Raw genomic sequence first — 23,106 nt, 5'->3', positions numbered from 1 at the left:
TGTGAAGGAGTGAAGGAGGCTTTGTTGCGGAATAGAAAGCCGACTCTAGATTTGATTTTCGATTGGAGATGTTTGATATGAGTCTGGAAGGAAAGTTTACAGTCTAGCCAGACAACTAGGTACTTATAGATGTCCACATATTCTAGGTCGGAACCATCCAGGGTGGTGATGCTAGTCGGGCGTGCGGGTGCAGGCAGCGAACGGTTGAAAAGCATGCATTTGGTTTTACTAGCGTTTAAGAGCAGTTGGAGGCCACGGAAGGAGTGTTGTATGGCATTGAAGCTCGTTTGGAGGTTAGATAGCACAGTGTCCAAGGACGGGCCGGAAGTATACAGAATGGTGTCGTCTGCGTAGAGGTGGATCAGGGAATCGCCCGCAGCAAGAGCAACATCATTGATATATACAGAGAAAAGAGCCGGCCCGAGAATTGAACCCTGTGGCACCCCCATAGAGACTGCCAGAGAACCGGACAGCATGCCCTCCGATTTGACACACTGAACTCTGTCTGCAAACTAGTGGCCTAGTAAACAAATGCAGGCGGCATCTATCTTTAAAATGTTTTAAATACTTTATTATCCAAATGTTTAAAGTGTGTGTGGGTGACCTCAAGCAACCGCAAAATGTCAGATAAAGCATATACTGTACAGTATTTCTTCATCAGCATCTTTATGCTATCGTTAATAAAATAATTATAAAAGTATTCTTTCAAAATGCAGATGTTAATTTCCTTATGGATCCATAAATAATTGGGAATAATGGGAATAAATATCACTGAATGACAGAAATATTGGAACAAAGTAAGCTAGTGAAGGTAAACAAATAGTTGTTTACTGGAAAATCCTCATTCAAAATTAATGGAAGAGACATCATTCAGAGGTCAAGACAGCACTACTCTGAGACAAGCATGGGGACTGGTCTTGAAAAATCAATGAGATGTGTATTTTCACTGAATCTACGTTTGGGTATCGGTTAGACTACAAATTAGGGTGTGGAAATGTTATGCTCTTAGTACTGTAGCCTACTCCTGACCATCACGTTGTACCGCGCCATATTTTCCGTTCCATCCTAACGGCAACCCTGAGGGTTTCATTTTTTGTTTTTCTTGGAATAGAAACACCATAATATGAATCAAATGAATTAAGCTACATTTCTTATAACCAATCCCATATACTATGTTCTTAAAAAAAGTTTTAAATTCTCTAGTATAGACAATATTGAAGACTATCAAATGCTTCTCAAAGATACCCTCTTGGTGGTCAAACTAGCACTAACTAATAGAAACAGCCTAACTAGCTCTGCTAGGGCAAGTAAAATGGTCAGTGAGCTGTTCTCTCATTTGTGTCTGGAAGTAGCTAGCAAGCTAGCCAACGTTAGTTAGTTAGCTTGGGTGCTTGACTGCTATTGTTAGGACAGAACGCTCAGATAAACCCTTAAAGAGATGGGAGGGGCTAAAGTTTAAGAGGCTGTGAACAATACTGAATGGGTGTAGACAAAGAAGAGCTCTCCAGTAGGTACCAAAACATTCAAAGGCCATTTTCTCAAAAGTGAGGTTACAAGTTTATCAACTTTCAAAGCAAAATTACTTACCCATTGTTCCTCAAATGCAATGTATGATATACCATTGTGTTGCTCTGTGTCCCTGCTTTTATCCAATGTAAAAAACACAATTTCAAATTTTGCTACATAAGACTGAATCAAGGCGGTCGGTCACATATTAAATACCCTTTAGTACGGCTGACCCCATTTAGACAACTGGTCGATTGTTTGGTCAATAGGCTGTTGGTCGACCAATATTTTTTGTTGTTGAGCAGGGGTTGGAAATATATATATATAAAAAAATATAGTACACGAGACACCTGTCTGATTCATGCCTGACTGAGTGGACTAATCCATTGCAGAGGCCGTGGGATGGCACACCAGTATCACCAGTAGTACATTTACCATTTAATTATATCGATCTCTGGCTCCCTCTTTAGTATTTTGTGTCTTCATTTTTAATCGCAGTGCTTAAAGGATCAGACAAGCTCAGCAGCCTACATATAGTTGATTTGTTAAAACATACTGTAGGATCTGTCTATATATTGAAAAATACATGTTTAAAAATGTCTACCAATCGATTGGTCGAAAGAACAGACGACTCTCGGTTGACCAAGATTTTTTGTAGTCGGGGACAGCTCTAAACTATAGACCTAATCTAGCTCTGGGCCCGAATTCACAAATAGTCTCAGATTAGGAGTAGTGATATATAATTAATTTGGCCTTTTAGATCCTAATTAATACGATTACATGAACAGATCCTACATCAGCACATCAGCATGTGCCTCAGCTTCTACTCTGAGGCACATTTTAAATACAGGTCCAGGATGACAAGATTTGCTAAACACTATGTCTGAATGCAAGCTAATTGCATTGCCCTCTTTCCTATATTTCACCTTTCAACTACTAGTTAAAAGGTCCAAAAAAAGCTTCCTAGCAAAGAGTGATTTCTTAACCTCTTAGAAGTACCCATCGTGGATCCGGTATATTTATCATCAGCAAACGCTGAATAGCAAAGCGCAACAGTCAAAAAATATTACTAGAAAATATTCATATTCATGAAATCACAAGTGAAATATAGCGAAACACAGCCTACCCTTTTGTTAATCACCCTGTCGTCTCAGATTTTGAAATTATGCTTTACAGCGAAAGCAATACAAGCGTTTGTGTAAGTTAGCGATAGCCTAGCATAGCATTATGTACACTTAGCATCAGGAAGCTTGGTCACGAAAATCAGAAAAGCAATCAAATTAACCGTTTACCTTTGATGATCTTCGGATGTTTTCACTCACGAGACTCCCAGTTAGACAGCAAATGTTCCTTTTGTTCCATAAAGATATTTTTTATATCCAAATACCTCCGTTAGTTTGGTGCGTTATGCCCAGGAATCCACCGGAAATAGCGGTCACAACAACGCAGACAAAAATTCAAAATGATATCCATAATGTCGACAGAAACATGGCAAACGTTTTTTATAATCAATCCTCAAGGTGTTTTTCAAATATCTATTTGATAATACGTATATCAACTGGGACAGTTGGCTTTTCACTAGGACCGGGAGGAACAATGGCCGCCTCTCTCTTTTGAGCAAAAATCACTCTGAGAGTCCCCACCTGACCACTTATGTAATGTGGTCGTTCATGCTCATTCTTCAAAATAAGGGCCTGAAACTATGTCTAAAGGCTGTAAACACCTTAGGGGAGCCATAGAAAAAGGAATCTGGTTGATATCCCTTTCAATGGTCAATAGGGATGCATAGGAACACAGAGCTTTCAAAATAAGAGTCACTTCCTGATTGGATTTTTCTCAGGCTTTCGCCTGCAATATCAATTATGTTATACTCACAGACAATATAATTACAGTTTGGGAAACTTTAGAGTGTTTTCTATCCTAAGTTGTCAATTATATACATATTCTAGCATCTGGTCCTGAGAAATAGGCCATTTACTTTGGGAACGTTATTTTCCCAAAAATAAAAATAGTGCCCCCAAGCTTCAAGAGGTTAATTAAGAAATAATTTTGTAGGACTGTCTAGGAGTGGTCTGAGTGGTTAAGGGAAAACTGAAAATGAGCTGTTATTGGCAGAGAGGTCTGGAACTCTTATTTCTTATTGGTCTATTAACTAATTTACAGCTTGAAATTTCAGGCGGTCTTTTCAAACAGCTCTTACACTAAAAGGGCATTATCACAGTATTCCATCCTCGTAGTGTGGAAATATATACAAAACACAGGAAAATCACGGCAATGACTGCACTGGGCTTTTAAGACCAGACCAGATCAATGATCACTTTAGCCACTAAAAGACTTCAGCTAATCATTGAAGGGCAGCAGCCTCTTGGGGATGTGGTTGTGTATCCATGAGAAAACTGAATTGGAGGTGGGCAGTCTTAAATGACTTGCATGTTAACATTCAATTCTTCAAAGTCAATTCAGTTAATACATACTGTGTAGTTTCAATGACAAACAAACAGCCAGTCAATTAATATGTTATGTGTGTGTGTTTGTGGGGGGGGGGGGGGGGGGATAATATAGTTCTGGTCCCCTGCTGCTGTCTCTGCTCTTTGATGTGACCACAGAGGAAGAAGAAGGGATGGTTGATGGAGGAAATGACTCTGATGAAGGGATTGTGGTGGAAGGGAGATTTCTGTAATGATTGGGTTCCATGCACACCCACACTCCCTCTCTAATCCCCTCCCACACACCCCCCGACACCCGCTCCCAACACATTCCTCCATCCCCTACCTGGCAGGTGGTGAAAGGCTTGATGCTCCAGAGGAACTGGGGGACGTCCTGGATGGAAAGCTGCAGGTTAAGGGAGTTCCCCCTGAACAGCAGCGTCTTGGGCTCCTCCAGGAGACAACCACCCCTCACCCGCTCGGCCGACGCCATTTCCTGATAGGGAGATGAGGGAAGGAGAGATAAAAGGGTGAGAATTACATTAAATCCGGGTGTGTTTACATCGTTGCAGAATAGTATACATGGATTACAGAACATAGAAAAGCAATATTGTTCAGCCACAACCCCTCTCCTTCATCTGTAACCCCATGGACTGCAGTGAGAAGCAGTGCTCTGAATAGGGTTGCAAAGCTACCGGTAATTTACCAAAGTTACTGGAATCTTCGGTAATTTTGGTAATGAACAGAAACTACAGGGCCTTGCGAAAGTATTCGGCCCCCTTGAACTTTGCGACCTTTTGCCACATTTCAGGCTTCAAACATAAAGATATAAAACTGTATTTTTTTTGTGAAGAATCAACAACAAGTGGGACACAATCATGAAGTGGAACGACATTTATTGGATATTTCAAACTTTTTTAACAAATCAAAAACTGAAAAATTGGGCGTGCAAAATTATTCAGCCCCCTTAAGTTAATATTTTGTAGCGCCACCTTTTGCTGCGATTACAGCTGTAAGTCGCTTGGGGTATGTCTCTATCAGTTTTGCACATCGAGAGACTGACATTTTTTCCCCATTCCTCCTTGCAAAACAGCTCGAGCTCAGTGAGGTTGGATGGAGAGCATTTGTGAACAGCAGTTTTCAGTTCTTTCCACAGATTCTCGATTGGATTCAGGTCTGGAGTTTGACTTGGCCATTCTAACACCTGGATATGTTTATTTTTGAACCATTCCATTGTAGATTTTGCTTTATGTTTTGGATCATTGTCTTGTTGGAAGACAAATCTCCGTCCCAGTCTCAGGTCTTTTGCAGACTCCATCAGGTTTTCTTCCAGAATGGTCCTGTATTTGGCTCCATCCATCTTCCCATCAATTTTAACCATCTTCCCTGTCCCTGCTGAAGAAAAGCAGGCCCAAATCATGATGCTGCCACCACCATGTTTGACAGTGGGGATGGTGTGTTCAGGGTGATGAGCTGTGTTGCTTTTACGCCAAACATAACGTTTTGCATTGTTGCCAAAAATTTCAATTTTGGTTTCATCTGACCAGAGCACCTTCTTCCACATGTTTGGTGTGTCTCCCAGGTGGCTTGTGGCAAACTTTAAACAACATTTTTTATGGATATCTTTAAGAAATGTCTTTCTTCTTGCCACTCTTCCATAAAGGCCAGATTTGTGCAATATACAACTGATTGTTGTCCTATGGACAGAGTCTCCCACCTCAGCTGTAGATCTCTGCAGTTCATCCAGAGTGATCATGGGCCTCTTGGCTGCATCTCTGATCAGTCTTCTCCTTGTATGAGCTGAAAGTTTAGAGGGACGGCCAGGTCTTGGTAGATTTGCAGTGGTCTGATACTCCTTCCATTTCAATATTATCGCTTGCACAGTGCTCCTTGGGATGTTTAAAGCTTGGGAAATCTTTTTGTATCCAAATCCGGCTTTAAACTTCTTTACAACAGTATCTCGGACCTGCCTGGTGTGTTCCTTGTTCTTCATGATGCTCTCTGCGCTTTTAACGGACCTCTGAGACTATCACACTGCAGGTGCATTCATACGGAGACTTGATTACACACAGGTGGATTATATTTATCATCATTAGTCATTTAGGTCAACATTGGATCATTCAGAGATCCTCACTGAACTTCTGGAGAGAGTTTGCTGCACTGAAAGTAAAGGGGCTGAATAATTTTGCACGCCCAATTTTTCAGTTTTTGATTTGTTAAAAAAGTTTGAAATATCCAATAAATGTCGTTCCACTTCATGATTGTGTCCCACTTGTTGTTGATTCTACACAAAAAAATACAGTTTTATATCTTTATGTTTGAAGCCTGAAATGTGGCAAAAGGTCGCAAAGTTCAAGGGGGCCGAATACTTTCGCAAGGCACTGTATATGGCAAACTATCGTAACGTTGTTAATTTATACTTGAATAATTTACAAAAAAAATGTAATCCGTATATAGAATTAATTTACTATATCTGCTCCGTATTGTCCGTGAGTTTTTAGTAGATAGATTATATGGTTCTAGAGAAAATAGCCTAATTAATGAAAAAAGCATCTAATCAACAATTACCTCTGCAACTCATCCAAATATTGACTTTTTTTCACAACTGCCAACAGTTTGCCGCCAAAACCTTGACAACAAATACATAGTGTGTAAATAAATCTAAAGGATATTTCATGCTGAAAAACTCATATTAAATACCAATGGTATTCCCTAAATTGATGGTTTAGATTTAGGAAAATGTTTTACAGCTTTGTCATTCTATGTTTTATTTTTAAATCATCTTATTTAATTATTTCATATATTTAACATGTGATAAGGCCACACGGAGGGCCAGAGACACCTGGGATAATGTGAAGTCCCCAAAAGGGCCACTAGATGTATTGTGACAGATTACATAACAACCTTGAAAGATACGAAATTCTGGTAGTTTACTGGTAAACTTAAAAGGTTTCCAGGAATATACCCTCCCTTGCAACCCTAGCTCTGAACAACTAGCTCCCCCTGAATATCTAAACAGCTCTAACCAGTTGCATTAAACAGCTCATGGGCAGATTAGGTATTCAGTTAGCCCCCTTTGCAAGAGAAAGCAAGTGGAATAATTGCTTAAAAGGCATTTTTCTTCATTTAGAAAGAATTCCATAATCATGTCACGCGTAGAATGAAACCTCCCAAACACACAATGAAACAAATAAACAAATCCTGGCATCAAAACGTCCAATAAATAAAGATCAGGCAGCACAATTCCCCTAAAATGCTGTTTCAGTTGAATTCATTGACATCACATGAGAAGCCACACAAAGAGACAGAAATCAAGCCTAATCTTCCAGAATAGCATTTCCTATTGATGAAAGGACTTTGGTGATTTCACGCTTTTTGGGTTCTCATCCGTGGGTATTGTTGTGTGATTCTCTAGGGAGACCGGGAGCATTAGTGAGTGTGTATGTGTCTTTGTGTGTGTCTGTGCGTACGCATGTACTGTCTGCCTGTCTGTCTGTCTGTCTGTGTTTCCCAAACTCGGTCCACATTTTGGTTTTTGCCCAAGCACTACACAGCTGATTCAAATAATCAACTCACGATTAAGCTTTGATTATTTGAATAAGCTGTGTAGTGCTAAGGGAAAAACCAAATCGTGCACCCCTTGGGGTACCCAGGACCGAGCTTAGGAAATGGAAAAATCGCAACCCTGCTGGGCATCACAAGGGAAATCATTCATTGTATGAAGCCCAAAAACCCCCACCAAAACAGGACAAATAAAAAGGGCAGAGTGACAGAGACAGAGAAAATTGGTTGGTGGGTTCCCCAAATGCAATTTCTCTCTATTCACCATGCAAGGCTCCCCTCTGACTGATGCGTCCATAACTGAATCTGCTCCAATGAGCCAAGATCTGTCAAATCACAACCTCTCTGGAGAATAACACACAGATTTAAAGCAACTGGCTGCTGTCAGAGGTGTGTGCATGTGTGTGTGTGTGTGTGTGTGTGTGTGTGTGTGTGTAGGTGTGTGTGTGTTTGTCTTTTTGTGTGAACGAGGCAGAAAGAGGATAATGGGTGTCGATATGAGAGAGAATGAGAGCGTGATTGAAATTAGTTTGTGTGACAAGGCAGTAGATACTCTTCATCGAATACGATCCATACATCATCTCTTTACAGAACTAAAGAGAGAATGCACACACACACTCTCTCCCTAACTATCTCTCTTTCTCTTTATCCACCCTCTTTCTGTAATGTGTGTGCTCCCTTGCCAGGTTCATCTTTCGGAATGGAATGCTAAAAAAACATTTAATTAACACACTGCAAATATTCAATTAAGCCCCAGAAAGAAGACAGGGGACGAAACATTGCAACGATGTCTCTTGTCTTTGTAATTAAAAGTCCCTCCTTGACGCCTAGTTGTCGAACAGTCTCTATCTCTCTCTCTCTCTCTGTCTCTCTCTCAATTCAATTTAAGGGCAATAAAAATGAACAGTAAACATTACACTCACAGAAGTTCCAAGAGAATAAAGAAATGTCAAAATATGTATATTTTTTATTTTACCTTTATTTAACTAGGCAAGTCAGTTAAGAACAAATTCTTATTTTCAATGACGGCCTAGGAACAGTGGGTTAACTGCCTGTTCAGGGGCACGTCAGATTTGTACCTTGTCAGCTTGGGGATTTAAACTTGCAACCTTTCGGTTACTAGTCAGTCAAACACTCTAATCACTAGGCTACCCTGCCGCCCCAATATATACAGTGTTGTAACGATGTGCAAATAGTTAAAGTACAAAAAGGAAAATAAAAACATAAATATGGGTTGTATTTACAATAGTGTTTGTTCTTCACTGGTTGCCCTTTTCTTGTGGCAACAGGTCACAAATCTTGCTGCTGTGATGGCACACTATGGTATTTCACCCAGTAGATACGGGAGTTTATCAAAATTGGGTTTGTTCTCGATGTTCTTTGTGGATCTGTATAATCTGAGGAAAATATGCGTCTCTAATATGGTCATACATTTGGCAGGAGATTAGGAAGTGCAGCTCAGTTTCCACCTCATTTTGTGGGCAGTGTGCACATAGCCTGTCTTCTCTTGAGAGCCAGGTCTGCCTACGGCGGCCTTTCTCAATAGCAATGCTCACTGAGTCTGTACACAGTCAAACCTTTCTTTAAGTTTGGGTCAGTCACAGTGGTCAGGTATTCTGCCACAGTGTACTCTCTGTTTAGGGCCAAACAGTAGTTTACTCAGTTTTTTTTTGTTAATTCTTTTTGTTTTCTCATGATTTGGTTGGGTCTAATTGTGTTGCTGTCCTGGGGCTCTGTGGGGTCTGTTTGTGTTTGTGAACAGAGCCCCAGGACCAGCTTGCTTAGGGGACTCTTCTCCAGGTTCATCTCTCTGTAGGTGATGGCTTTGTTATGGAAGGTTTGGGAATAGCTTCCTTTTAGGTGGTTGTACATAATTAGCGGGTTGGCCTAACTCTGCTCTGCTGCATTATTTGGTGTATTTTGCATTATTCTCTCTCTCATCTCCGGAAGAGCGTGAAAATCTGACGGAAGAAAGAAAGTCACAATGTTGAGGCGTGACGACAGATATGCACACACACACACACACACACACACACACACACACACACACACACACACACACACACACACACACACACACACACACACACTTCTAGCAAACTGTCCTGTGTACAGTATAACCTTTGCATAGTACTTCCTGTCAGTTGAAACCTATTACTGTAGGCTAGCTGTTAGACAAGGGTTACTGACATCTTGTCCTCTCACAAATTACTCTCAGCCTAAACTAGTGTGATAGGCAGTCAATATATCCATCCATCCATCCATCCATCCGTCCGTCAGTCAGTCACTCAAGCAGTCAGCCAATCAGTTAGTTAGTTAGCCAGCGAAGTAGCCACCCCAGACTGATCACTAGCAACACACTTTTATTTGGGATGATTGAAATGGTCCTGAGAACGTCGATATACAGTATGCCTTCCTCGGTGCGCACCAATTTTTTAAAAATAAAAACGATTGCCCAGCACTGGGATGCTAGAAGCTGGAGAGCACTGCTCAGACCACTGTGAAATACCAGTTCACAATGCTCTTGCAAGCCGTGTGAATGCTGATGATACCTGATGGTAATAGCGTGTCGTTTTAAAATTATTTTGTTTTAAGCCTTCCCCAACCCATAGCTCTAACCTTTACCCATCTATCCTAAACTTAACCCTTTGAGTTGTTTTTGTTTTAACCCTGTAACCACACAGAATTAATGCATAAAAAATACACATTCATCCATAATATGTCGAATTTCGAAGGGAAACTATGCGATCTTGTTGGCCACCCATCCATTCACCCATCAAGCCATCCATCCATCCATTCACCTTCTCCATACCTGGAATGCGTAGGGGGTGTCGTCGACACAGTACACTCTGAGGCTGTATCCCAGTGGATTGGTGTTGTCTGCACTACCGAACACGGCCAACCTCAGCCTCTTCACAGCCTCCTGGCTCAGAGGCTCCCCCACCAGGGCGTAGCGCCCTGGATGCTCCAACAGCAGGTGGCAGCACTGAGCCTCCAGCAGACAGTAGCAGGAAGTGCTCTCCTCCTCCACCGACATTACTTCCTGTGTGAGAGGAAGAGAGAAAAAAATAAGGAGTTAGGTGCGGGTTGGGGCCATAATCTAATGGTTTTTAATGTGGAAAAAAGCCTGGGGATGGATAAAGACGCAATCAGCACATTGGGCATCATGAACAGCAACGTGATTACCACACCGTATGCATAGGTAAATTCTCCTTCATTCTGTGCTCAATTCCCCTCCTAAATCACCTACTGCACCATCCCAGTGACCCTGTGGCCCTCTGTACTAAGCTTATAAGGCATGGTTAAACCCTATAAAGCCAGGCTGCATAATATAGTAATGTAATCCACTGGCCTAGATGCAACACCTGGCCCATTAGCTCTGCAGCAGACATAAGGAATCTACTTTCTATATACCTCATCCTCACCAGACAGCCAGCCAGGCAGGCAGGGGAAGAAAATGATGGAGTCAAACGCCCCAAAAGCTTAGCAGCATTAAGGGAAAATGTGAGGAAGAAAGAGAGGAGGGAGAAAGAAGGTGAGGAGGTGGGGGCAGAGAGAGAGAGAGAGAGACAGTGGGGATGGGAGATAAGGGGAGAGAGAAAGCGAGAGAGAGCGAGAGAGAGAGATTGAGAGGGAGCGGGAGAGAGATGCCTTCCATCTCTGGTAATGTCACTAATTCCAGCGATGGTTCACATTTGAAGAGGCTGGCCTGGCATTCTGCCTGAGATAAAGGGCTCATTATTTCACAGTAAAGGAGACAGGTTGCGCCACGGCTCCTTCACATGGGCAAGACGAGGGTGGCCTCTCTCTCATCTCGGTCTTTCTCAATTTATTTAAATTCAATTACCAATTTCTCTCTCCCTCTTCACCTTCTCTCTCCCATTCTCTCTATCTGCCTTTAAACATTTCTCTCTCTCTCTTTCTTATTTATCCCTCCTTTTATCTTTTCCTCTTCCCCCTGCTCTCCCTCTCACGCAAGGCACAAGGAGCTCTGAGCTCCGGGGTCAACTATGCCTAGGTGAGCTACCGGTCACTCTCCAACACTCCTTTGATGAAGTAAGTTAAACATTAAAGTTCCAATGTAGCAATATTAAATCATTTCTGGGCAACAATCAAGTACCTTACTGTGTTTGTTTTGAATCAAAATTATGAAATAAAAAATTCCTTGTTAGCAAAGAACAATTTCTCAAGCAAGAATATTGCTAGGACTGTCTGGAAGTGGTCTGAGTGAGGAGGGAAAAACTGAAAACAAACTGTTATTGGCAAAGAGATTTGGAACGCTCTTTCTTATTGGTCTATTGACTAATTTACCGCCTGGCGATGACTCCATCTCACTAACTCCATCTCACCAAAACAGGCAGAAATTGTAGGTGTTTTTTTAAAACAGCTCTTACACTAAAAGGGCATTATCATAATTTTCACAATTTCACAGTATATATATATATATATATATATATATATATATATATTTTTTTTTTTGTGTGTGTGTGTGTGTGTGTGTGTGTGTGTGGAGAATATAGTTCTGGTCCCCTGCTGCTGTCCCTGCTCTTTGATGTGACCACAGAGGAAGTAGAAGGGATGGTTGATGGAGGAAATTAATCTGATGAAGGGATTGTGGTGGAAAGGGATGCTTCTGTAATGATGGGGTTCCACCCACACGCCGGTCCCCTCTCAGCCAGTCTTTTCAAACAGCTCATACAGTAAAAAGGCATTTGTTTATTTTTCACAATTACAACATATTATTCCAACCTCATAGCGTGGAAATATAAAACACAGGACAATCACGTTTTTTACTGCATTGGGCCTTCAAAAGAACATTGCTGATACGTCTGCTGGGCTGGATAGACGGGTGGATGGATGGAGAAAAATGGAGGGTGTGGATTGATGTCGGAGCAAAGAGCTTGAGAGAACGATGGAGTCCCTCCGAGAAAGACAGCTGGGATGTTATAAGAGGCAGAGTTTTTTTTTTTGAGAGGTTGGACTTGAGCTTTCACTACTTTTCAAAGAAGTCCATGCTAACATGAGTGAGTGAAATAGTTCCTCTTAACTGGCAGCTCAATGAACCTCAGTGGAATAGAGGTTGAGAAGTCAGTATGAAGAACAGAATATGTGGAATTTAGATTATGTGATTGAATCTTATTCTCAGTTTTAGGGAAAAAGACAAGGTGAACACTGAACATTCCTGCTTTTTTGTAAGGAACAAAGAAATCGAAATCAACTTATCTCAATCTAGCATATGGAAATGTTTCATTGGATGTGAGCATATTTGGTGACATTTTCCTTGCACATTAATGGCCCACGAAGAAAGCAAAGTTGTAGAAAATAACCGAATCACCGAGCTGACAAGGTAAAAATCTGTCGTTCTGCCCCTGAACAAGGCAGTTAACTCACTGTTCCTAGGCCATCATTGAAAATAAGAATTTGTTCCTTACTGATTTGCCTGGTAAAATAAAGGTCAAATAAAAAAAATAATCTGGGCCAGTTTTAATTTGATTTGATTACAGTGGCAGGCATTTGCATCGTCTGGAACGCATTTGAATGTTGTTTACTTGAACTCAGGTTACATAAACTCATGGATATTATAAAAGGAAAGTTACAATATCAATTGTGAATTATACAGAGTCTTTTACACAGTTAGGTTCTGAGAGAGAAAATGCCACACTGTTCCTCTTAATGTTCTGAAATGTTTTCAGGATAATCTCACCTCCCACTTGTTATCCTGTGTCTGCCTCTTGAGGCGGATGCTCCAGTTATCGGCGGCAACCTCAGCGCAGTGGGATATCGTCATGGCGACGGGACAGGAGAGGTCAAGGCCCAGCGGACCGTACGTGACCTCTGGACTCAGCAGGACCTCCTGTCTCTCTTCTGATAGTGTGCTGCTGAAAACACACATACAAAAACATCAGGATGGATTTAGACTCCAAACTCTCCACAGACAGCGTACATGAATAGGGCATGTTTCTTAAACAGTGGGCTTTACATGAGCAAGAGCAAGAGGGGAAAAAGAAACATTGGCCCATTCTTGCGAACACAGAAACTTTGATGAGGCTGCCATGAGTCCAAAAGGGCCTGCACTACTACACATATTTTTTACAGCCCAGCGCTCAATGAAAAGTGATGTCTGCTTGACTTCGTACTATTTGAGCCTCAACCGTCAGTCCTGGGGGTCAATCTCACTGTGGGTAGAATGGCCCTGCTATCCCCTGCTGTCACAGGGCCAAGCTGCCCCCCCCCCCCCGCCTAAGCCTGAGTGACAGGTCCGACTAGCGACCAGAGGCAGAGTCAGAGGAGTGATTTCCGCTAAACTGATTAACTGGACACTCTAACGAAGGGATCAGGACCACTGTTGGTTGGTGTTGAGTGAAACATCACAAACATCCAAATACTGACTGGCTGGAATAGGTCTGTTTGGGTACACAACCTTTTTTCTTTTAGGAGGAAACAAGTAGGCTAGCATTCTACTGTGTAGGGTAGGCTAACCATCAACGGAGAATAAAAACATATGCAAGCATATGCCTGTGTTATATTGTTTTCTGAAACATCAGTTGAACACGATATGGGGTGAACAAAGTGAGATCAACCTCGCCACAGGATTTTCACTCTGCTTTATCGTTATTTATTTTTCAGATAATTATCAGTGCCTATTGTGTTAAATGTGTCTCCATTGTTCAAATGAAAGCAATCAGCAGCATAACATTGGTTATGATCTCTCGTCTAAAAATACAGAATAAATAAGCCAACAGTGGTGAAAGCCTGCAGCTGTGCTGCATGTATGTGTGTTCATGTGAGCACGCATGTTTGTGTGTATGTTTGTTTGTTTGTCTGTGTATATATATATATATATATATATATGTATATACACTGCTCAAAAAAATTAAGGGAACACTAAAATAACACGTCCTAGATCTGAATGAATGAAATATTCTTATTAAATACTTTTTTATTTACATAGTTGAATGTGCTGACAACAAAATCACACAAAAAATATCATTGGAAATCAACTCTATCAACCCATGGAGGTCTGGATTTGGAGTCACACTCAAAATTAAAGTGGAAAACCACACAACAGGCTGATCCAACTTTGATGTAATGTCCTTAAAACAAGTCAAAACGAGGCTCAGTAGTGTGTGTGGCCTCCACGTGCCTGTATGACCTCCCTACAACGCCTGGGCATGCTCCTGATGAGGTGGCGGGTGGTCTCCTGAGGGATCTCCTCCCAGACCTGGACTAAAGCATCCGCCAACTCCTGGACAGTCTGTGGTGCAACGTGGCGTTGGTGGATGGAGCGAGACATGATGTTCCAGATGTGCTCAATTGGATTCAGGTCTGGGGAACGGGCGGGCCAGTCCATAGCATCAATGCCTTCCTCTTGCAGGAACTGCTGACACACTCCAGCCACATGAGGTCTAGCATTGTCTTGCATTAGGAGGAACCCAGGGCCAACCGCACCAGCATATGGTCTCACAAGGGGTCTGAGGATCTCATCTCGGTACCTAATGGCAGTCAGGCTACCTCTGGCGAGCACATGGAGGACGGTGCGGCCCCCCCAAAGAAATGCCACCCCACACCATGACTGACCCACCGCCAAACCAGTCATGCTGGAGGATGTTGCAGGCAGCAGAACGTTCTCAATGGCGTCTCCAGACTGTCACGTCTGTCACATGTGCTCAGTGTGAACCTGCTTTCATCTGTGAAGAGCACAGTGGCGAATTTGCCAATCTTGGTGTTCTCTGGCAAATGAAAAACGTCCTGCAGTGTTGGGCTGTAAGCACAACCCCCCCATGTGGACGTAGGGCCCTCATACCACCCTCATGGAGTCTGTTTCTGACCGTTTGAGCAGACACATGCACATTTATGGCCTGCTGGAGGTCATTTTGCAGGGCTCTGGCAGTGCTCCTCCTTGCACAAAGGCGGAGGTAGCGGTCCTGCTGCTGGGTTGTTGCCCTCCTACGGCCTCCTCCACGTCTCCTGATGTACTGGCCTATCTCCTGGTAGCTCCTCCATGCTCTGGACACTACGCTGACAGACACAGCAAACCTTCTTGCCACAGCTCGCATTGATGTGCCATCCTGGATGAGCTGCACTACCTGAGCCACTTGTGTGGGTTGTAGACTCCGTCTCATGCTACCACTAGAGTGAAAGCACCGCCAGCATTCAAAAGTGACCAAAACATCAGACAGGAAGCATAGGAACTGAGAAGTGGTCTGTGGTTATCACCTGTAGAACCACTCCTTTATTGGGGGTGTCTTGCTAATTGCCTATAATTTCCACCTGTTTGTCTATTCCATTTGCACAACAGCATGTGAAATTTATTGTCAATCAGTGTTGCTTCCTAAGTGGACAGTTTGATTTCACAGAAGTGTGATTGACTTGGAGTTACATTGTGTTGTTTAAGTGTTCCCTTTATTTTTTTGAGCAGTGTATATATGTGTGTCTCTTTGTGCGCTATGGTAATTAGGCCCACTTGTTAGAGGAACATCAAGGTTACCTGCAGATCAGACTCTGATAATTAGCCTGAAGAGAGGAGAATAGAAAACATGATGACAAGATGAAAAACTAGAAATGTTTCATGGTTCTGTCTTGAGTATCTCGGGAACAAATTGAAATGATTTGTTCAATGGAATTAGTTTGAGAGGTGGATCAGGTAGGGTGACTTTGGGTTGTTGATGTTTTAATAATGGATTGGAGTGTTTTCATGTTGGAATGCTTTGACTGGCATTGTGATGCTGAATGATATTCTATGATCCACCGAAACTCTTATTCTGAAAACATGCTAACAAATAGACGACCATTTGTCTACGCATAAATTAGCTCCGTAAACAAGATAAAAAGGTCAAGTGAATAGTAACATGATTGCAAACAGAGAGAGGTTTGACTGAAGGCCACCGGAAGTAAGCCCTAATCAACACTCCTTCTCTCACTCTCGATCGTTCATCCCTCTATTGCAACTCCCCCTAACAACCTCGCAGTCTCCCTCTCACACTTCCATTCTTCGTCAGCCACACTTTCCCTTTTCACTCCCTTCCACTCGATCTCTCATTCACACTTGGTCACTGATCGGATCTCTACAGAGATCTCCTGACCTCGTGTTAAGGCCACAGGCTATACCGTGATGGCCTGACAAGGATCAAACAATAACTGCACTTCAAGGCACTAACACCCCGTGGGGATTTTATTGTTTCATTTAGAAAAAAAACATTGTAACAACCTTGGATACTGTTCCCTACGGAGTTTCAAGCTTTTCAGTGCACAACAAGACCTCGTTAGCTCGCTGAGTCGAAGCCAAGGCTTTAACACATTAGATGAGGCTAGCGCCAGGAACTGCCTCTGTTACAAGCACGTGACATTAAAAACACTGAAGAACGGACACACTTTTCTGTGTTTGTTCAGCATAAGGCTCCCCAACTCAACACCGCTAACTTAGACGGTTAACTGTTCTCCTGATCTCTCAGTAATATCTAATAACCCCCACCAAGACCTCTAGACTGCAGTGTGAAGACTTCCCTAGTGAGGAAAAGCCTCTCATCTCCGTCTCCATACGGCAGCCCTGGAGCCACCAAGGCTGAGCTGATCGATTCCTATCCTGCAGCCAAGTGGAGATCCACCGCCAAACCGCCTCAGGTAGTTGGATTCGTCCTGAAGTCTGAATAGGAGGAAAACATTTAATTTCTCCCAGGGTCTCTCTATGCGCTTGTCAAAAGACTCTGATTGACAGCTCAATGGTGCGCTGCCCTCCAGACTCCCTCTAATGCCAGGCAGGAAGTAAACAGAAAACAACGTTATCGGGACCAGGCAGAAACCTAAAGGTGTGGGCTCAGGGAGATCAAGGAGTGTTTAGAGTAGCGCACACCTCACGGGACAGACACAGGCAGTCCACCCCTAAGCTCTGAGGCGTAAACTATAGGTGACCTTTGATCCTTATCTTTACCCTCGCTACCCAGAAGCCTCTGGGGTGCTCTGAGGAGGAGGGAGGTGGACGAGGGAGGAGGGATGACATGGATTACAGCCACATTTGACACATTTGACAATCAATGTCACATATTTAAACTCCTTGAGAAGTCGAAATGTAATTTCATTGATGGGGCCAACCTGTTAACCAGGTTGTCAGGGGTGGGTGATACGTTTTTGGGATGGTTTCATCCAGATGTGTTCGAGATATTACACATTTTTGGTCTGCAAAGCAATCACAAACAAAATGATCCAAAAAGACTGACTCATGGTGGTGAGATAACTTCTTGAAGCCTCTCAGAGAAAAGTCAACAGTATTACATTTCTTGTGAATGTCTTTTAACTGTCTTGCCATTTTCGCCTTGAGTAATAGCCTTGTGAAAGTCTTGACAGCTAAGTCATGGCAATGGGCTCTCCATAGCAGGCAATAGTTACCTAGAGTCTGTCTTGTTCTATCTGACAAATGATGGCAGATACCCTTAACACTGAAGACTTTAACATTCACAGCCTTAACTAGTCACACAGGAAGGAGGGGGCTGAGCCAGTTGCTGAGCCAGTCGCTCAGGGCTATGCTGCAATCTGCAGGGCCGTGTCTGCAACTGCCAGCCTCTTCCTGACACATCAAGTCCTCCCCTGTAGAGTGTGCAAGATGAGCTAAGGCTGCATGCTGGGCGGTGTATATAGTGGTTCCTGAATTAAAAGTTTCCAGGTTACGCCGCAGTGCATTGAGGTATATTATGGTATATAGTACGGTATATTGCGTCACCGCAAGGGGGAGTTAGAATGCTGGTTATGCTTTTAGGTTCGGTGTAAATCATTTCTACCCAGGCGCTAATGTGTCTCTTGATGAATTGATGAATGGGTAGATAGAAACCAGACAGAAACGGATCATTGTAAACATTGCATTTGAATTAACTGAATGGTAAGGATGAAGAATGGCGCAGCCATATAGCCTCGGCTACTAAGCACAGATAAATAAAACTCAAAACATGCTATTCTGTTCTTTTGAAATACCTTATCTTAGTATCGTGTTTTTTATGACCTTGCTAAATGAAAGCCTCATATAAAGCAGACAATTCGGGTCTAGATGCAGTGAGGGGCACAGAGAAATAAATAAATTGGTTTAATTGGTAGTAGGCCCGAATCTAGATTCTATCTGAACCAATTAAAACATGCAAAATAGCCTTCTAAATAGGCCAAGCCTTCAATAGTAACTTTGTCGTTGGTTTCTGAAGAGTTCAGCTCATCCACTCAAGCAGGCACACAGACTCACTAATTTATGGCTGAGTCTGTGTGCTTAACTCATTACCGAATAAATAACAACAATAGAAAGAAGCATCTGGTGGCTTTAAAACTAAAATAATCGCATTCAACTCTAAGGTCAAAACACATCGACTACTATCGATTTACAGCATTTCCCTGATTCAGACTACAAATGTGCAAAAGCCCAATTAGCGGGAGGGATAGGGGCATCTTCTAGTCGCGTGCGGAGCTCAAGATTATAACAGCTGTCAGTCAAAACCAATACAGTGCTGTGAACCGGAGAATGTAAATAATCATAAAGTCCAGGATATTATATCAACAAGAGAATAGAGAACGGAACGAGTCACATTTGAATTGAAACTACCAGATTGAATTGCATTTAAATGCCCAATTGTATTTCATACAATATTCTGCCAATATTGAAATTCGGGCTTGCTTGACCTTCTTCCTTTTTTTCTTCCTATCGGCCTACAATGAAATATAGAATTAAATTGTAATCATGAAGTGTAGATGTTCTCAAAGATGCCCTCTGGTGGGCATTAACGGTAAGCACTGTAACACACTGTACCATACCACAGCACACCGCATCCTATACCATAGTATGAAGCAACTTCTAATTGAGGAACCACTATATGTGGGTGTGTTTGTGTGTGTGTGTTTGTATGTTGGAATGTGTGTGTGTGTGTGTGTGTGTGTCTGTGACAGTGAGTGAGTGAGTGAGTGAGTGAGTGAGTGAGTGAGTGAGTGAGTGAGTGAGTGAGTGAGTGAGCTTGCATACACCCGTGCGTGTGGGTGTAAATAAGTGGGAGAGAGAGTGTGAGAAATATGGAAAACAGGATGAGAGATGGAGTGAGATGAAGTGGTAGAATGAAAGAGAGAGCGATAAGAGGTAGGGAGGGAGGCAGGCAGCCTGATTCTCTGTGCCATATCTGTGTGTCGTGTTATACCTGCTGCTGTCCTCCTGGTTGATGACCATGTACATTTCCCAGGTAGTGTCCACAGCTATCCCCCCATGGGGCACCAACAGACTCACGCCTACAGACAGCGAGAGAAAGAGAGAGGAACAGAGGAGATTATCACGAGACACACGCACACGCTTGCACACATATGTGCACGCACGCGCGCACACACACACACACACACACACACACACACACACACACACACACACACACACACACACACACACACACACACACACACACACACACACACACACACACACACACACACACACACACACACACACACACACACACACACACACACAGCTGTCTCCTGTCCTTTGTGACACTTTAATCTACTGGCAAGTTAGATTAGCACTCTAGGAATTGTTTGTGGGCTCCAGTGTTGGTGGTAGTGTGTGTGTGTGTGGTACACTGTTGGCAACATTGATTTGAGAGCCCCAGAGACCCTGACTGGCCTCTCTGACTGTCACCTGCACTAAATAGACCTGACACCCAGCAGTGTGTGTGCGTACGTGCGCACGCGTGTATGTATGCATCTTGTGATCCTCTCCTCTGTGCGTGTGTGTGCCTCTATGTATGTGGTATGTGGACCTGTGTGTGTGGAAGCCTCCATGCCTGTGTATGTGCACGCTTGCGTTTGCATGTGTACATGTGTGTGGTACATTGCCTTTACAAACCACAACCCTCACCTGTATTGGGCACCACCAGCCTCCCTCCCGCGTGTCCGAACACCCCGGCCGTCCTGAGTGGGGGCCTGGATGGCGTAGACGGGGCAAGGGGGCCGATGAGGGTCTTCTCCCTCCTTCCTCTCAGCGTCCCCTCCAAACCCACACCGCTGTAGTCGGGCGCCAGTCCCCGGGGGAAGGTCTGGGGGTGGGCTTTCTGGATGTGGTACTCGGCCCCCCTCTCTGACACGCCCAGGGACACCATGAAAGAGGAGTGAACTTTGACCTTGAGGTCGGGCAGGGGGTCGAAGAGCGAAGGCTCCTGAGATATGAGTTCTTTATCCATTGAGTCCTGGAAGCAGATGGGGCTGGTGTAGGTCCGTGACACCGTTAGGTCCGGCTGCTGGGATGAGTTGATCAACAGGGGGTTGCCTGGAAAAGAGAGAATACATGATTGATTGATTGGTTAATTTATTTGTTGGATGATTGGTTGGTTGATTAGTTAACTGACAGACAAAAAGATATGGACAATGTGATTAGTCACAAACTGATTCCTAGCTATCATCACTGATGTCCCCCAGTGGCTCTGAAAGGACTGGATTGACTAATAAATATAATCTTAAATTGCAATAAAGTGTAACTAAAAAGTGTAACTAAAAACTAAACTAAACAAAAAATATAGTGTACATAGTATAACGGAGATGTTCTGTTTCCAAAGCCAACACCTCATTTGGCAGCCTTTTCTTCCAGTTCTCTGCTGACAATGAATGGAACAAATTGCAAAAATCACTGAAGTTGGAGACATATCTCCCTCGCTAACTTTAAGCGTCAGCTGTCAGAGCAGCTTACCGATCGCTGCAGCTGTACACAGACCGTCAGTAAATAGCCCATCCAACACACCTACCTCATGCCCATATTTGTTTTTCTGCTCTTTTGCACACCAGTATTTCTACTAGCACATCCTCATCGGCACATATATCACACCACTGTAAATTGCTAAATTGTAATTACTTCACCACTATTGGCCTATTTATTGCCTTAACCCCTTTTTAATTTGCACACACTGTATACAGATGTTTCTATTGTGTTATTGACTGTACGTTTGTTTATACCACGTGTAACTCTGTGTTGTTTTTGTCGCACTGCTTTGCTTTATCTTGGCCAGGTCGCAGTTATAAATGAGAACTTGTTCTCAACTGGCCTACCTGGTTAAATAAAGGTGAAATAATAAAAATAATACAAAATGTTTTGGATCAATGCAGCTGAATCTCTGTGTTCATGACAAAGGATATGTAGCATATGGAAAACGTAATCTATCGTATCAGGCGGATGTTTGGAGCTCGATACTATAGGACTGAGATTTAAGAAAGAGAGCCCTGGAAAGAGAAGGTCCAGAGGTTTCAGATACTGTCCCAGAAAACCCAAGAAAACACATCTGCTTAACAGACTGGTTGTGTATACAACACTTCAACATGGGTTTTAATACCATAGTATACTATAGTATTTTTGTGGGGGTAGCTGACAGCAGCATGCCAACTATTGGTTACCCATGGTTGGTGTACTGTGCTACTAGCGGCATTGGACACAGTTCTGATATTGGCTTGCCTGAAAGAAGAATGGCGCTGGAATCCAGGTGAAAGCTATGATACCTTATTGATGTCATCTGTTAATTTTTTTTTTTCAATAGATTTAACCTTTATTTAACTAGGTAAGTCAGTTAAGAACAAATTCTTATTTACAATGACGGCCTACCAAGAGGCAAAAGGGATAGGATAAAAAAAATATATATACATATATAGGACAAAACCCACATCACAACAAGTGTCACGTTCGTTATAATGAATGTCGGACCAAGGCACAGCGTATGTTGAGTTCCACATAATGATAAAGTGAAACGGAACAAAAACATAAAACAAATAAACTAACAACGAACCGTGACGACAGAGATGCTACGTGCACTAACTCAAAACAATATCCCATAACCACAGGTGAGAAAAACAGCTACGTAAATATGATCCCCAATTAGAGACAACGATTACCAGCTGCCTCTAATTGGGAATCATACACAAACACCAACATAGAAAAACAACCCTAGAACCCCACATAGAAATAATAAACTAGACTAACCCCTAGTCACGCCCTGACCTACTCTACCATAGAAAATAAAGGCTTTCTATGGTCAGGACGTGACAACAAGAGAGAAACCACAACAATACACAAAGAGAGACTTAAGACAACAACATAGCATGGCAGCAACACATGACAACACAGCCTGGTAGCAACACAACATGGCAGTAGCACATGGTAGAAGCACAAAACATGATACAAACATTATTGGGCACAGACAACAGCACAAAGGCAAGAAGGTAGAGACAACTATACATCACGTGAAGCAGCCACCACTGTCAGTAAGAATGTCCATGATTGAGTGTTTGAATGAAGAGATGGTGTGTTTTTTGCAGCTCGTTCCAGTGGCTAGCTGCAGCAAACTGAAAAGAGGAGCAACCCAGTGATGTGTGTGCTTTGCGGCCCTTTAACACAATGTGACCACCAGAACGGGTATTGTATATGGAGGATGAGAGCTGCAGTAGATATCTCAGATAGTGTGAGTGAGGGTGAGTGAGGCCTTAAGAGGGTTTTATAAATAAGCATAAACCAATGGCTCTTGCAACGGGTATACAGAGATAACCCGTTTACAGAGGAGTATAGAGTGCAGTGATGTGTCCTATAAGACGGCCGTATGGTAAAGAACATCTCCGTAATCTAGCA

At 42.8% G+C, this 23,106-nt stretch overlaps 1 protein-coding gene across 4 annotated transcripts in view; it reads right to left on the bottom strand.

Moving 5' to 3' along the window:
* Positions 1-23,106, bottom strand: part of LOC110509703 (netrin receptor UNC5D) — a 322,852-nt gene that overhangs the window by 13,840 nt on the left and 285,906 nt on the right. For 2 of the 4 annotated variants that reach the window (XM_036967782.2, XM_036967784.2), the window contains 5 exons: positions 20,362-20,769; positions 19,652-19,739; positions 13,198-13,372; positions 10,306-10,536; positions 4,279-4,428 (listed from right to left, as the gene is read on the bottom strand). In XM_036967782.2, the coding sequence (XP_036823677.1) occupies positions 4,279-4,428; positions 10,306-10,536; positions 13,198-13,372; positions 19,652-19,739; positions 20,362-20,769 (1,052 nt within the window). The remainder of the gene's footprint in view (positions 1-4,278; positions 4,429-10,305; positions 10,537-13,197; positions 13,373-19,651; positions 19,740-20,361; positions 20,770-23,106) is intronic. The other 2 variants (XM_036967783.2, XM_090227046.1) reach the window with 1 other exon arrangement.

This window comes from Oncorhynchus mykiss, chromosome 29 (genome assembly GCF_057628025.1).
Source record: "Oncorhynchus mykiss isolate SJ-2025 chromosome 29, ASM5762802v1, whole genome shotgun sequence".
NCBI classification, from domain to species: domain Eukaryota; kingdom Metazoa; phylum Chordata; class Actinopteri; order Salmoniformes; family Salmonidae; genus Oncorhynchus; species Oncorhynchus mykiss.
This window is presented reverse-complemented; position numbering and strand designations above follow the sequence as displayed.